At 45.1% G+C, this 17,509-nt stretch overlaps 1 protein-coding gene across 1 annotated transcript in view; it reads right to left on the bottom strand.

Annotated features, from left to right (window-relative positions):
- Positions 1 to 9,304: 9,304 nt before the first annotated feature.
- Positions 9,305 to 17,509, bottom strand: part of FSTL1 (follistatin like 1) — a 62,215-nt gene continuing 54,010 nt past the window's right edge. The window contains exons 9-11 of the mRNA XM_069760470.1: positions 14,969 to 15,079; positions 14,710 to 14,771; positions 9,305 to 10,359 (exon numbers count right to left, since the gene is read on the bottom strand). Coding sequence (XP_069616571.1) covers positions 10,315 to 10,359; positions 14,710 to 14,771; positions 14,969 to 15,079 — 218 coding nt within the window. The 3' untranslated portion in view covers positions 9,305 to 10,314. The remainder of the gene's footprint in view (positions 10,360 to 14,709; positions 14,772 to 14,968; positions 15,080 to 17,509) is intronic.

The following is a 17,509-nucleotide window of genomic DNA, read 5'->3' on the forward strand; positions in this document are numbered from 1 at the left end:
TATCTCCTGTATATCTGTATATGTCTATAATAATGGCACCACTTATCTATAATACACCGCTTATCTCCTATATATCTGTATATGTCTATAATAATGGCACCGCTTATCTATAATGCACCGCTTATCTCCTATATATCTGTATATGTCTATAATAATGGCACCGCTTATCTATAATACACCGCTTATCTCCTGTATATCTGTATATATCTATAATAATGGCACCGCTTATCTATAATACACCGCTTATCTCCTGTATATCTGTATATATCTATAATAATGGCACCGCTTATCTATAATACACCGCTTATCTCCTGTATATCTGTGTATGTCTATAATAATGGCACCACTTATCTATAATACACCGCTTATCTCCTGTATATCTGTATATATCTATAATAATGGTATCGCTTATCTATAATACACCGCTTATCTCCTGTATATCTGTATATATCTATAATAATGGCACCGCTTATCTACAATACACCGCTTATCTCCTGTATATCTGTGTATGTCTATAATAATGGCACCGCTTATCTATAATACACCGCTTATCTCCTGTATATCTGTATATATCTATAATAATGGCACCGCTTATCTACAATACACCGCTTATCTCCTGTATATCTGTGTATGTCTATAATAATGGCACCACTTATCTATAATACACCGCTTATCTCCTGTATATCTGTGTATATCTATAATAATGGCACCGCTTATCTATAATACACCGCTTATCTCCTGTATATCTGTGTATGTCTATAATAATGACACCGCTTATCTCCTGTATATCTGTGTATGTCTATAATAATGGCACCACTTATCTATAATACACCGCTTATCTCCTGTATATCTGTGTATATCTATAATAATGGCATCGCTTATCTATAATACACCGCTTATCTCCTGTATATATCTGTATATGTCTACAATAATGGCACCGCTTATCTCCTGTATATATGTGTATGTCTATAATAATGGCACCGCTTATCTATAATACACCGCTTATCTCCTGTATATCTGTGTATGTCTATAATAATGACACCGCTTATCTATAATACACCGCTTATCTCCTGTATATCTGTAAATGTCTATAATAATGGCACCGCTTATCTATAATACACCGCTTATCTCCTGTAGATCTGTGTATGTCTATAATAATGACACCGCTTATCTATAATACACCGCTTATCTCCTGTATATCTGTAAATGTCTATAATAATGGCACCGCTTATCTATAATACACCGCTTATCTCCTGTATATCTGTATATGTCTATAATAATGACACCGCTTATCTATAATACACCGCTTATCTCCTGTATATCTGTAAATGTCTATAATAATGGCACCGCTTATCTATAATACACCGCTTATCTCCTGTAGATCTGTGTATGTCTATAATAATGACACTGCTTATCTATAATACACCGCTTATCTCCTGTAGATCTGTGTATGTCTACAATAATGGCACCGCTTATCTATAATACACCGCTTATCTCCTGTATATCTGTATATGTCTATAATAATGACACCGCTTATCTATAATACACCGCTTATCTCCTGTAGATCTGTGTATGTCTACAATAATGGCACCGCTTATCTATAATACACCGCTTATCTCCTATATATCTGTACATGTCTATAATAATGGCACCGCTTATCTATAATACACCGCTTATCTCCTATATATCTGTATATGTCTATAATAATGGCACCGCTTATCTATAATACACCGCTTATCTCCTGTATATCTGTGTATGTCTATAATAATGGCACCGCTTATCTATAATACACCGCTTATCTCCTGTATATCTGTGTATGTCTATAATAATGGCACCGCTTATCTATAATACACCGCTTATCTCCTGTATATCTGTGTATATCTATAATAATGACACCGCTTATCTATAATACACCGCTTATCTCCTGTATATCTGTGTATATCTATAATAATGACACCGCTTATCTATAATACACCGCTTATCTCCTGTATATCTGTGTATGTCTATAATAATGGCACCGCTTATCTATAATACACCGCTTATCTCCTGTATATCTGTGTATGTCTATAATAATGGCACCGCTTATCTATAATACACCGCTTATCTCCTGTATATCTGTATATATCTATAATAATGGCACCGCTTATCTATAATACACCGCTTATCTCCTGTATATCTGTGTATGTCTATAATAATGGCACCGCTTATCTATAATACACCGCTTATCTCCTATATATCTGTATATGTCTATAATAATGGCACCGCTTATCTATAATACACCGCTTATCTCCTATATATCTGTATATGTCTATAATAATGGCACCGCTTATCTATAATACACCGCTTATCTCCTATATATCTGTATATGTCTATAATAATGGCACCGCTTATCTATAATACACCGCTTATCTCCTATATATCTGTATAATAATGGCACCGCTTATCTATAATACACCGCTTATCTCCTGTATATCTGTATATGTCTATAATAATGGCACCGCTTATCTATAATACACCGCTTATCTCCTATATATCTGTATAATAATGACACCGCTTATCTTTAATACACCGCTTATCTCCTATATATCTGTATAATAATGGCACCGCTTATCTTTAATACACCGCTTATCTCCTGTATATCTGTATATGTCTATAATAATGGCACCGCTTATCTATAATACACCGCTTATCTCCTGTATATCTGTGTATGTCTATAATAATGGCACCGCTTATCTATAATACACCGCTTATCTCCTGTATATCTGTGTATGTCTATAATAATGGCACCGCTTATCTGTAATACACCGCTTATCTCCTGTATATCTGTGTATATCTATAATGACACCGCTTATCTATAATACACCGCTTATCTCCTATATATCTGTATATGTCTATAATAATGGCACCGCTTATCTATAATACACCGCTTATCTCCTATATATCTGTATAATAATGGCACCGCTTATCTATAATACACCGCTTATCTCCTGTATATCTGTATATGTCTATAATAATGGCACCGCTTATCTATAATACACCGCTTATCTCCTATATATCTGTATAATAATGACACCGCTTATCTTTAATACACCGCTTATCTCCTATATATCTGTATAATAATGGCACCGCTTATCTTTAATACACCGCTTATCTCCTGTATATCTGTATATGTCTATAATAATGGCACCGCTTATCTATAATACACCGCTTATCTCCTGTATATCTGTATATGTCTATAATAATGGCACCGCTTATCTATAATACACCGCTTATCTCCTATATATCTGTATAATAATGACACCGCTTATCTTTAATACACCGCTTATCTCCTATATATCTGTATAATAATGGCACCGCTTATCTTTAATACACCGCTTATCTCCTGTATATCTGTATATGTCTATAATAATGGCACCGCTTATCTATAATACACCGCTTATCTCCTGTATATCTGTGTATGTCTATAATAATGGCACCGCTTATCTATAATACACCGCTTATCTCCTGTATATCTGTGTATGTCTATAATAATGGCACCGCTTATCTATAATACACCGCTTATCTCCTGTATATCTGTGTATATCTATAATGACACCGCTTATCTATAATACACCGCTTATCTCCTGTATATCTGTGTATATCTATAATAATGACACCGCTTATCTATAATACACCGCTTATCTCCTGTATATCTGTGTATGTCTATAATAATGGCACCGCTTATCTATAATACACCGCTTATCTCCTGTATATCTGTATATATCTATAATAATGGCACCGCTTATCTATAATACACCGCTTATCTCCTGTATATCTGTGTATGTCTATAATAATGGCACCGCTTATCTATAATACACCGCTTATCTCCTATATATCTGTATATGTCTATAATAATGGCACCGCTTATCTATAATACACCGCTTATCTCCTATATATCTGTATATGTCTATAATAATGGCACCGCTTATCTATAATACACCGCTTATCTCCTATATATCTGTATATGTCTATAATAATGGCACCGCTTATCTATAATACACCGCTTATCTCCTATATATCTGTATAATAATGGCACCGCTTATCTATAATACACCGCTTATCTCCTGTATATCTGTATATGTCTATAATAATGGCACCGCTTATCTATAATACACCGCTTATCTCCTGTATATCTGTATATGTCTATAATAATGGCACCGCTTATCTATAATACACCGCTTATCTCCTGTATATCTGTATATGTCTATAATAATGGCACCGCTTATCTATAATACACAGCTTATCTCCTGTATATCTGTATATGTGTATAATAATGGCACCGCTTATCTATAATACACCGCTTATCTCCTGTATATTTGTGTATGTCTATAATAATGGCACCGCTTATCTATAATACACCGCTTATCTCCTATATATCTGTGTATGTCTATAATAATGGCACCGCTTATCTATAATACACCGCTTATCTCCTGTATATCTGTGTATGTCTATAATAATGGCACCGCTTATCTATAATACACCGCTTATCTCCTGTATATCTGTGTATGTCTATAATAAAGGCACCGCTTATCTATAATACACCGCTTATCTCCTGTATATCTGTGTATGTCTATAATAATGGCACCGCTTATCTATAATACACCGCTTATCTCCTGTATATCTGTGTATGTCTATAATAATGGCACCGCTTATCTATAATACACCGCTTATCTCTCTTCTGAAATACTCTGTGCTGCTGTAAGGGCCCTGCTGCTTCCACAATCTCTGCATGTTATCCATCTGAAATACTCTGCGCTGCTGTGAGGGCCCTGCTGCTTCCACAATCTCTGCATGTTATCCATCTGAAATACTCTGCGCTGCTGTGAGGGCCCTGCTGCTTCCACAATCTCTGCATGTTATTCTTTTGAAATACTCTGTGCTGCTGTGAGGGCTCTGCTGCTTCCACAATCTCTGCATGTTACTCTTCTGAAATACTCTGTGCTGCTTTGAGGGCCCTGCTGCTTCCACAATCTCTGCATTTTATTCTTCTGAAATACTCTGGGCTGCTGTGAGGGCCCTGCTGCTTCCACAGTCTCTGCATGTTACTCTTCTGAAATACTCTGCGCTGCTGCGAGGGCCCTGCTGCTTCCACAATCTCTGCATGTTACTCTTCTGAAATACTCTGTGCTGCTGCGAGGGCCCTGCTGCTTCCACAATCTCTGCATGTTACTCTTCTGAAATACTCTGGGCTGCTGTGAGGGCCCTGCTGCTTCCACAATCTCTGCATGTTACTCTTCTGAAATACTCTGTGCTGCTGCGAGGGCCCTGCTGCTTCCACAATCTCTGCCTGTTATTCTTCTGAAATACTCTGGGCTGCTGTGAGGGCCCTGCTGCTTCCACAATCTCTGCATGTTATTCTTCTGAAATACTCTGTGCTGCTGTAAGGGCCCTGCTGCTTCCACGAGCTCTGCATGTTATTCTTCTGAAATACTCTGTGCTGCTGCGAGGGCCCTGCTGCTTCCACAATCTATGAATGTTATCCATCTGAAATACTCTGTGCTGCTGTGAGGGCCCTGCTGCTTCCACAATCTCTGCATGTTACTCTTCTGAAATACTCTGTGCTGCTGTGAGGGCCCTGCTGCTTCCACAATCTATGAATGTTATACATCTGAAATACTCTGTGCTGCTGTGAGGGCCCTGCTGCTTCCACAATCTCTGCATGTTACTCTTCTGAAATACTCTGCGCTGCTGCGAGGGCCCTGCTGCTTCCACAATCTCTGCAAGTTACTCTTCTGAAATACTCTGTGCTGCTGTGAGGGCCCTGCTGCTTCCACAATCTCTGCATGTTACTCTTCTGAAATACTCTGCGCTGCTGCGAGTGCCCTGCTGCTTCCACAATCTCTGCATGTTACTCTTCTGAAATACTCTGCGCTGCTGCGAGTGCCCTGCTGCTTCCACAATCTCTGCATGTTACTCTTCTGAAATACTCTGCGCTGCTGCGAGGGCCCTGCTGCTTCCACAATCTCTGCAAGTTACTCTTCTGAAATACTCTGTGCTGCTGTGAGGGCCCTGCTGCTTCCACAATCTCTGCATGTTACTCTTCTGAAATACTCTGCGAGGGCCCTGCTGCTTCCACAATCTCTGCAAGTTACTCTTCTGAAATACTCTGTGCTGCTGTGAGGGCCCTGCTGCTTCCACAATCTCTGCATGTTACTCTTCTGAAATACTCTGCGCTGCTGCGAGTGCCCTGCTGCTTCCACAATCTCTGCATGTTACTCTTCTGAAATACTCTGTGCTGCTGTGAGGGCTCTGCTGCTTCCACAATCTATGAATGTTATCCATCTGAAATACTCTGTGCTGCTGTGAGGGCCCTGCTGCTTCCACAATCTCTGCATGTTACTCTTCTGAAATACTCTGCGCTGCTGCGAGTGCCCTGTTGCTTCCACAATCTCTGTATGTTACTCTTCTGAAATACTCTGTGCTGCTGTGAGGGCCCTGCTGCTTCCACAATCTCTGCAAGTAATTCTTCTGAAATACTCTGTGCTGCTGTGAGGGCTCTGCTGCTTCCACAATCTATGAATGTTATCCATCTGAAATACTCTGTGCTGCTGTGAGGGCCCTGCTGCTTCCACAATCTCTGCATGTTATCCATCTGAAATACTCTGTGCTGCTGTGAGGGCCCTGCTGCTTCCACAATCTCTGCATGTTACTCTTCTGAAATACTCTGTGCTGCTGTGAGGGCCCTGCTGCTTCCACAATCTCTGCAAGTTACTCTTCTGAAATACTCTGTGCTGCTGTGAGGGCTCTGCTGCTTCCACAATCTATGAATGTTATCCATCTGAAATACTCTGTGCTGCTGTGAGGGCCCTGCTGCTTCCACAATCTCTGCATGTTACTCTTCTGAAATACTCTGTGCTGCTGTGAGGGCTCTGCTGCTTCCACAATCTATGAATGTTATCCATCTGAAATACTCTGTGCTGCTGTGAGGGCCCTGCTGCTTCCACAATCTATGAATGTTATCCATCTGAAATACTCTGTGCTGCTGTGAGGGCCCTGCTGCTTCCACAATCTCTGCATGTTACTCTTCTGAAATACTCTGCGCTGCTGTGAGGGCCCTGCTGCTTCCACAATCTCTGCATGTTACTCTTCTGAAATACTCTGTGCTGCTGTGAGGGCCCTGCTGCTTCCACAATCTCTGCAAGTTACTCTTCTGAAATACTCTGTGCTGCTGTGAGGGCTCTGCTGCTTCCACAATCTCTGCATGTTATTCTTCTGAAATACTCTGCGCTGCTGTGAGGGCCCTGCTGCTTTCACAATCTATGAATGTTATTCTTCTGAAATACTCTGTGCTGCTGTGAGGGCCCTGCTGCTTCCACAGTCTCTGCCTGTTACTCTTCTGAAATACTCTGTGCTGCTGTGAGGGCCCTGCTGCTTTCACAATCTATGAATGTTATTCTTCTGAAATACTCTGTGCTGCTGTGAGGGCCCTGCTGCTTTCACAATCTATGAATGTTATTCTTCTGAAATACTCTGTGCTGCTGTGAGGGCCCTGCTGCTTCCACAGTCTCTGCCTGTTACTCTTCTGAAATACTCTGTGCTGCTGTGAGGGCCCTGCTGCTTCCACAATCTCTGCATGTTACTCTTCTGAAATACTCTGCGCTGCTGTGAGGGCCCTGCTGCTTCCACAATCTATGAATGTTATCCATCTGAAATACTCTGTGCTGCTGTGAGGGCCCTGCTGCTTCCACAATCTATGAATGTTATCCATCTGAAATACTCTGTGCTGCTGTGAGGGCCATGCTGCTTCCACAATCTCTACATGTTATCCATCTGAAATACTCTGTGCTGCTGTGAGGGCCCTGCTGCTTCCACAATCTATGAATGTGCCTCTTCTGAAATACTCTGCGCTGCTGTAAGGGCCCTGCTGCTTCCACAATCTATGAATGTGCCTCTTCTGAAATACTCTGCGCTGCTGTGAGGGCTCTGCTGCTTCCACAATCTATGAATGTTCCTCTTCTGAAATACTCTGTGCTGCTGTGAGGGCTCTGCTGCTTCCACAATCTATGAATGTTCCTCTTCTGAAATACTCTGCACTGCTGTAAGGGCCCTGCTGCTTCCACAATCTATGAATGTTATTCTTCTGAAATACTCTGTGCTGCTGTGAGGGCCCTGCTGCTTCCACAATCTCTGCATGTTACTCTTCTGAAATACTCTGCGCTGCTGTAAGGGCCCTGCTGCTTCCACAATCTATGAATGTTATTCTTCTGAAATACTCTGTGCTGCTGTGAGGGCCCTGCTGCTTCCACAGTCTCTGCCTGTTATTCTTCTGAAATACTCTGCGCTGCTGTGAGGGCCCTGCTGCTTCCACAGTCTATGAATGTTATTCTTCTGAAATACTCTGTGCTGCTGTGAGGGCCCTGCTGCTTCCACAATCTCTGCATGTTATTCTTCTGAAATACTCTGCGCTGCTGTGAGGGCCCTGCTGCTTCCACAATCTCTGCATGTTATTCTTCTGAAATACTCTGTGCTGCTGTGAGGGCCCTGCTGCTTCCACAATCTCTGCATGTTACTCTTCTGAAATACTCTGCGCTGCTGTGAGGGCCCTGCTGCTTCCACAGTCTATGAATGTTATTCTTCTGAAATACTCTGTGCTGCTGTGAGGGCCCTGCTGCTTCCACAATCTCTGCATGTTACTCTTCTGAAATACTCTGCGCTGCTGTGAGGGCCCTGCTGCTTCCACAGTCTATGAATGTTATTCTTCTGAAATACTCTGTGCTGCTGTGAGGGCCCTGCTGCTTCCACAATCTCTGCATGTTATTCTTCTGAAATACTCTGCGCTGCTGTGAGGGCCCTGCTGCTTTCACAATCTATGAATGTTATTCTTCTGAAATACTCTGTGCTGCTGTGAGGGCCCTGCTGCTTCCACAGTCTCTGCCTGTTACTCTTCTGAAATACTCTGTGCTGCTGTGAGGGCCCTGCTGCTTTCACAATCTATGAATGTTATTCTTCTGAAATACTCTGTGCTGCTGTGAGGGCCCTGCTGCTTTCACAATCTATGAATGTTATTCTTCTGAAATACTCTGTGCTGCTGTGAGGGCCCTGCTGCTTTCACAATCTATGAATGTTATTCTTCTGAAATACTCTGTGCTGCTGTGAGGGCCCTGCTGCTTCCACAGTCTGTGCATTTTATTCTTCTGAAATACTCTGTGCTGCTGTGAGGGCCCTGCTGCTTCCACAATCTATGAATGTTATTCTTCTGAAATACTCTGTGCTGCTGGGCAGTTCTTGCTCTGATGGTCATCATGAAAGTCACAACACGTGCGGATATTTTACTAGTTTTTTATTTGGTTGTTACAGAATAAAAAAATCCCATTTTAAAAAACAAATATGGGGTGAAGTATATGCAGAGAAGGCAGCGCCTGGCACCGGAGCGGATCCTGGGCAGCGGAATGCGAGCATTATCTATATGTGTGCGGCATCTGTGGGGCTGACTGATGGGGGCCGTGTACAGAGAACTGGTCGCGGGGGTCCGAGGAATCACATCCGAAGCATCTCCCTGGTTACAATGCTGTCACATAATACGGAGCCCCCCAGATTAGAGCTGCCGTCCCCCGGCTGAGACCCTGCCAGGCGCAGGTATATGATTGTACGATGCAGGAAGCAGAGCGAAGCGTGACGACCACAGCGCGGAGCCAGGAGCGGTTGTGTCTACGTCTACAATGACACACTACATATCAATAACACACAACGAGGACGCAGGTCCCCCAAATCATAGCACCTTAAAGGGTGTCCGACGGCGGGGCCAGACCTCAGGAGGAAGCGGTTAACCGGGCACGGGAAGGGTCATTCTAAAACATCCGGGACTTTGGCAAAGTGTCTGCACTTAGAACGGTCAGAAAATATCTGAAACGCCATGTATCCAGAATCCACTGCCCCAAAGGGGGCGCTCCGCTGCGTCCTGGGTAAGAACGCCATCCACAGGGCACGTAGCACCCCTGTGCCACCCCGCCCCTCACGCCTTCCCACACACCCCCTCCTATGAGCTCGCGGGTACAGTGTTACTATAGGAAGAGGCAATAGGGCACTCAGCAGCCGCCATACTGTGGAGGCACGATGGGCCGCGGGAAGCTGAGCGCCATATTGCCCGCCATCAGGGGATGTCGTATGGAAGAGCTTGGCAGTGAGGGTCCGACCACAAGCCCCCCACGCTTTTGCTTGCGCCCTTCATAAGGTTGATTTATTTATTTCTCATTGATAAACGCTAAAGTGATTCTCCTGCCCGTCCCTACAGATCAGGAATGAAAGCGGCGCGGCCGAGGGAGTCTGTGCGCCACCTCAGATGTCCTTACTGCTGACTTTACTGGACCTCTCAGCCGTCTCCTGTACGAGAAAAAAAGAGCAGTCAGTAAATTATATATAAAGGGAGGAAGGGTCAGAACACTGTGTACTAGGACTGCCAGGGTCAGAGACTGGACAGGGACTGAGTATAAGGACTGTAGAATGTAAGCCCGCAAGGGCAGGGTCCTCGCCCCTCTGTACCAGTCTGTCGTTAGTTTACTGTAAGTGATATTTGTAGTTTGTATGTAACCCCTTCTCATGTACAGCACCATGAAATTAATGGTGCTATATAAATAATAATAATAAAAAGGACTGCAAGGGTCAGAGACTGGAAAGGGACCGAGTACAAGGACTGCGAGGGTCAGAGACTGGACTGGGACCGAGTACAAGGACTGCGAGGGTCAGAGACTGGACAGGGACCGAGTGCAAGGACTGCGAGGGTCAGAGACTGGACAGGGACCGAGTACAAGGACTGCGAGGGTCAGAGACTGGACTGGGACCGAGTACAATGACTGCGAGGGTCAGAGACTGGACTGGGACCGAGTACAAGGACTGCGAGGGTCAGAGACTGGACTGGGACTGAGTACAAGGACTGCGAGGGTCAGAGACTGGACAGGGACTGAGTACAAGGACTGCGAGGGTCAGTGACTGGACAGGGACTGAGTACAAGGATTGCGAGGGTCAGAGACTGGACAGGGACTGTGAGGGTCAGAGACTGGACTGGGACAGAGTACAAGGACTGCGAGGGTCAGAGACTGGACAGGGACCGAGTAATAGGATTGCAAGGGTCAGAGACTGGACAGGGACTTAGTACACCCCCCCTCATGTGTACAAGGACTGCAAGGGTCAAAGATTGGACAGGAACTGAGTACACCCCCCCTTTGCATACAAAGACTGCGAAGGTCAGAGACTGGACAGGGACTGAGTACACTCCCCCATGTGTGTCATGATCCAGACCGGGTTTTGAGTCCTGTCTTCCCCTTTTTCCGGTCTGGTCATGCCAGGGGTTAACTTTCTCAGCCTCAGTCTGGTCTCTGGTTGGCTATTTTTCCCAGCTGTGTCCTGCAGACCATGTCAGTTATAGTTTTTGCCTAGGGCTGCTGTAGCCTACTCTGATTAGTCCTGCTGCGTTTGCTGTCTGCACCAGTGTCTCCGTTTTCCCCTGTTCCTGTCTTGACTAAGTGTTTTCCTTTAGTGTGCAGACTCCCTGGTTTTGACTTGGCTTGTATCCTGACCTGTTTCTGTCCTTTTTCTTTTGACTTATCCGCTCCTGACCGTTACGGACCCCCTGGCTTGTCTCTGAGCGCGAGTTTGCTTATTCCTTTCGTACTGCGCTACAGTCTAGGATTTGACCCGGCTTGTTTGACTATTCTGCTGCCATCTGTGGTAGCCTCACTGCTGCACTGCAGGTCAGCTCAGCTTAGGTGCAGACCTGCTTCCTCTCTACTGCCATCTAGTGAAGCCTGCACCTACCTGCATTGCAGCAGCATGACAGTGTGTACAAGGATTGCGAGGATCAGAGACTATCCTGGGTACAATGTGTATATTAGTGCTCAGAACATGAGCTGCTGGGGTCAGAGGGGCCACATGAGTGCTGGTATCGGGGGAACAGGAGCTGCTGGTGTCGGGGGCAAATGAGCTGCAGGTGCCAGGGGGTATTGGGGGCAACATGAGCTGCCGGTGTCGGGGAGGGGGCACATGAGCTGCCGGTGTCGGGGAGGGGGCACATGAGCTGCCGGTGTCGGGGAGGGGGCAACATGAGCTGCTGGTGTCAGGGGCTACATGTCTTTGATGGGACCATGAAGTCACTGATGTGCTGCTCTATAGTGACAGAAGATGCCGCCATCACTCCGGCCCTCGGTAGACGGCACTTCTCCAACATGATAATGATACAAAACTCACATCTGCATTTCTGGAGAAGAACAAGTGCCAGTGACTCGGGCCAAGAATGGAGAAAACAGAATGTTGGAGTATGTCGCCACCTTGTTCCTTCCAGGCCCAGAAGACTCACCACCTCCTCACACATCATGGAGGTCATACATCATGGAGGTCACACATGATACTAGATGGAGGAGTTACTGATGGGGGTGTACTCATTTCTGCATCAACTAAGTTGAGCAAAACCGAAGCTTTTGTAGAGTTATATTATAACCTCACTGTCCTGTTATGGGAGAAAATGTTCTATGGAACGTAGAATTGTCAAGCATATTAGAAATTGTTCTTGTGTCCAGTGATATATGGATTAAATCTTACTTTTCAGGGGGTGTACTAATTTGTCCTGAGCACTGTCCATAAGAAATACAGGAGTGGGTGTACTCATTTATGCTACGTAGGAGTAATCAGAAGGTAAATATTATTGCTAATTGTACAATCCTTCCAATGGATGTACATCTGTCACAGGTTTACCGCGACAGAGGAACCAGAAAAACCGCACCGTCTGATCTCACATACTCCTGCACCGATTAGAACTTCACCACCATAATTAAACAGTGCAGGTTTCCTTTAGAATTACAGGGGTTAATTGGTTCAGTGGAGAGCTCCTGGAGCTTTCCTGCTTGGATGTCTCAGCTGTTCAGTGTTGGCCACTCCCCTCTCCTATATATATTTGCCTCTGACTTTCATGGATGCCAGTGTTAGTTTCATGCTGCCTGGCTCTGTAGCTGGAGTAGTTGGTTGTTTGAGGAGGTGTTTTGACTGTTTATCTAAAGACTGTTTGTCACGTGGTTACCACAATGGAGCGGAGCCAAAGGACCGCAGCGTCTGATGGCTCCTACTCCGACACTGAGGAGAAGCACTTCTCTAGTGTATTAAACATATTTCTTTCAGCAGGACAGGGGTTAATCGGCCATGTTGGAAATTTCTGCATTCAGCTGTGCTCGGTTAGCCACTCCTTTCCCCTATAAAATTTGGGCTCGATTAGCAAGTCCTTGTTTGAGATAGCAATTGCTGCAAGACATAGGAGTGGGAGAAGTTGGTGTTGTGAAGGAGAGCTGGAGGAGTTTATTAGCGGCTGTTGTCTGGTTTGTACGCCTGGTAATTCCTTATCCTTCCTGTTTTGCTTTCTTTCCCCTCCCTACACACCCTGGTAAATACCTCTGTTATCTGTGAGTATATTTTGTGTGTGGAGTTTTCAGATCCCCCTTGTCTCTGTCCTCGTCTGTCGGGTTGGTGTACTGCGGTGGACACAGTAGCGTTCCCTCTTCCCAGGGTGGGGGAAGGGGACAGATGAGGGGCTAATCTAGGAGACAGAGCAAGGGTGGAGGCTGCGGCATCTTCGCCATCTGAAGTATCCTATCCAGTGTTAGGGCCAGGAAAGGTGCCCCTGGTCCCAGGTCACTCGCCAGTCGAATTGTGACACTGTTGCTTGGTTATTCAGTTGTATGCATTTTCTCATCCTCTCTCATTTGTTTTTTTCCTTCCTTCACTCTCCAGTGTTCTGTTCTGTTTGTGAGTGCATATTTGTAGGATTAGAATTTTCCTTTATTCATGTACATAGTCCCTATTAATCTGCTTGCTGTATTCTCACAAACTATTACTCTCCACTCCCCTGGGTGGGGGAGGAAACTGATTAAGGGCAAATTCAGGAATTTAGCAAGGTACCTGGCCCCGGTATCTTCACCATTAGAAGTAATCGGTGGAGCAGGGATAGCTAGAGTGTCCCTAGTACTAGGGAAAAGGAAGGAATCCTTTGACCCGGGATATCCGACAACAGTCATGACAATGCATTGCCCAGTAACTACGCCCTGCTGCTCCCCCCAGATCCTGAGAATGGCGCTGCTAATACCCTGCTGCCTGGAGTGATCCCTGATACATGGCGGCACCCTCCATTCATTGTCTATAGGACTGATGGAGAAACCAGGTCAGTACACGGCTCGTCCATCTTCTGCAGCCCCATAGACATAGGATCCCCATGATCAGCACATGGTCTCAGAGGAGGACCCCTATGATCAGAACGTGGTCTCAGCAGAGAACCCCTATGATCAGAACATGGTCTCAGCGGAGGACCCCCATGATCACAACATGGTCTCAGCGGAGGACCCCCATTATCAGAACGTGGTCTCAGCAGAGGACCCCATTATCAGAACATGGTCTCAGCGGAGGACCCCCATGATCTGAACCTGGTCCCTCTGATTGGCTGTTATTGGATAACAAGCACAGTGCTAGGGGTTAACCAATCAGAGCTCAGCTTTCACTTCTCCAGAGCCGCCTGTTGGGCTGTTCTGATAAAGGAGTGCACGGAAAACGGGTCCAATAAACATGACTCAATGATCAAGAAAGGTGGCAGTATGGGAGCCGGGGTGTGCATGAGCTGCAGGGCAGGGAGTATATATGTATCTGTCAGCCCATGTACACATATCAGTGAGTGCATTACTGTGCAGCCGGCCTGCGTACCTGGTGCTTCCTCAGCTCGTCCACGTATCGGCTCATGTCTCCCTCGTTTTGTCCGTCTTTACCTGGATAAAGAAAATAATTATGAGCAAAGCCGAGGATCAGACCTGCAGAGCGCAGCAATGACACAAACAGCAGCACGTGAACCGCCACATCATGCACAGCGCCGCACTCATCACACGTCCACAACCAATGCGTGTCTATAATACGGCGGAGATTCGGGGAGATGTACCGTTCCGTCACTGCGCTCCACGCCACTTACCTTCACATGACATGGCGGTGCACACCCAGTTCCCACAGGCGCAGACACAGCGGTTGCACTGGACTTGTGTCTCTGCTCCGTCCTCGTAAGTCTCATCCTCCAGGGCACACTCTGCGGAGCAGATATAGCGTGAATGTACCGGGGGCACGGGGGGAATATACCGCAATCACGGCGTGAAAATACTGCAGTCATAGGGAGAATATACCGCAGTTATGGAGTGAATATACTGCAGTCATAGGGAAAATATACCACAGTCATAGGGAGAATATATCACAGTCATACCGCAGTCATAGGGAAAATATACCGTAGTTATGGAGTGAAAATAACAAAGTCATAGAGAAAATATACCACAGTTAGGGAGTGAATATACTGCAGTCATAGGGAGAATATACCGCAATCATACAGAAAATATACCGCAGTAATAAGGGGAATATACCACAGTTACAGAGTGAATATACCGCAGTCATAGCGAGAATATACCGCAGTCATAGGGAGAATATACCGCAGTCATGGAGTGAAAATACAACAGTCATATGGAGAATATACCACAGTTACGGAGTGAATATACCACAGTCATAGGGAGAATATACCGCAGTCATTGGGAGAACATACTGCAGTTATGGCGTGAATATACCGCGGTCATAGGGAGAATATACTGTGGTCAAAAGGAGTGTGAGGCAGTGACCCCTGTTACAGCTAGGGGGCGCATTTTATGCTCTCCAGAATGTGAGGGCGTATTGCAGTCACAGGTGTTGCTATGATTAGAATTGTGAACAAAACAATATTGAAGCCAGCATATTAGATGTATAATACTAATATATTGTGATGGACCTCAAAAGTAATTCAATATGCTGTATGGACCAATGGGGACCAGCTGCCAAAATACATATGCAAAACAGAAAAGAAAAAACAAGCAGCCATATGGTCCCATAAAAGATAAATATTTATTAATACACATTAAAAACACCAGACAGGATACAGAGATACAGTACAGGGGATGGATATACGTTTCCTAGTGGCCATAGAAAACGGGCCTGAAAGCCAACCCACAGACCGTGCTACTATAGTGGCGCAATGTTACATGCATCTCAAAAACATTTCTAGAATTCGCCCTTTTCTTAATTTCGACTCTGCAAAAACTCTGACTGTTTCACTTATTCATTCTCGTCTGGACTATTGTAACTCTCTACTAATCGGCCTCCCTCTTACCAAACTCTCCCCGCTCCAATCTGTACTGAATGCTGCTGCCAGGATCATATTCCTCACCAACCGTTACACCGATGCCTCTACCTTGTGCCAGTCATTACACTGGTTACCCATCCACTCCAGAATCCAGTACAAAACTACTACCCTCATCCACAAAGCACTCCATGGCTCAGCACCACCCTATATCTCCTCTCTGGTCTCGGTCTACCACCCTACGCGTGCCCTCCGCTCCGCTAATGACCTCAGGTTAGCATCCTCAATAATCAGAACCTCCCACTCCCGTCTCCAAGACTTTACACGTGCTGCGCCGATTCTTTGGAATGCACTACCTAGGTTAATGCGATTAATCCCCACAGTTTTAAGCGTACCCTAAAAACTCATTTGTTCAGACTGGCCTACCGCCTCAATGCATTAATGTAAGGATCCCTGTGTGGCCTATTTTAAAAAAAAAAAAAAAATGTTCTCATTCACTTTATGCAGTTAATAGCCCTCTGTGTCTGTACTGTTACATACTTAGGCAGGTAACTGGTTCATGCAGCTTTACATGAACACCCGAGCCTTACACTATGGCCGGTCCGAATAACTATAGCATTTGTTACCATCCACCTCTCGTGTCTCCCCTTTTCCTATAGATTGTAGCTTGCGAGCAGGGCCCTCATTCCTCCTGGTATCTGTTTTGAACTGTATTTCTGTTATGCTGTAATGTCTATTGTCTGTGGAAGTCCCCTCTATAATTTGTAAAGCGCTGCGGAATATGTTGGCGCTATATAAATAAAAATTATTATTATTATATATATTATTATAAAACCCATGCCTAATAGTGGATATCCAAATAAGTATAGGGCAAGTGCCCTCGCATGGGAAACATTACATATAATAATAAGAAATTAACATACCCACAGCAGGCACCACGGACTCAATGAGCAGGCGAACAGGCCCGACCCCGACGCGCGTTTCGGAGCGGGCAGCTCCTTCATCACCTGTTTTTGAAGTATCTGCCAAGTACTCCGCTTACACTGTCTGTTTCCGCAGATCCGCTACTATCTGTTACCCGGTTATTCTGGACCCGTCTAGTCCCACCAGTCTGCCTGCCACTCTTCCAGTCTATGCCAGTACTCCCGGTACCAGCTTCTACTCGAACACCTGGTATCCTCCAGTCGGCTCTGCAGCATCCACTAACCCTGCTGGTCTATCTGTTCCCCTGGGACAGCTGCCACGAGTATGGGGTCTAACTGAAGGTAGCACCCGTGTCCTCCGGGCATACCATTCTGTCCCTGTTTGAGGGGACTTACTACGGGTGTCTGGGGCTCACGCAGTAACGCCCCCTTCGGAGCC

This window comes from Ranitomeya imitator, chromosome 3, assembly GCF_032444005.1.
Source record: "Ranitomeya imitator isolate aRanImi1 chromosome 3, aRanImi1.pri, whole genome shotgun sequence".
NCBI classification, from domain to species: Eukaryota; Metazoa; Chordata; class Amphibia; order Anura; family Dendrobatidae; genus Ranitomeya; species Ranitomeya imitator.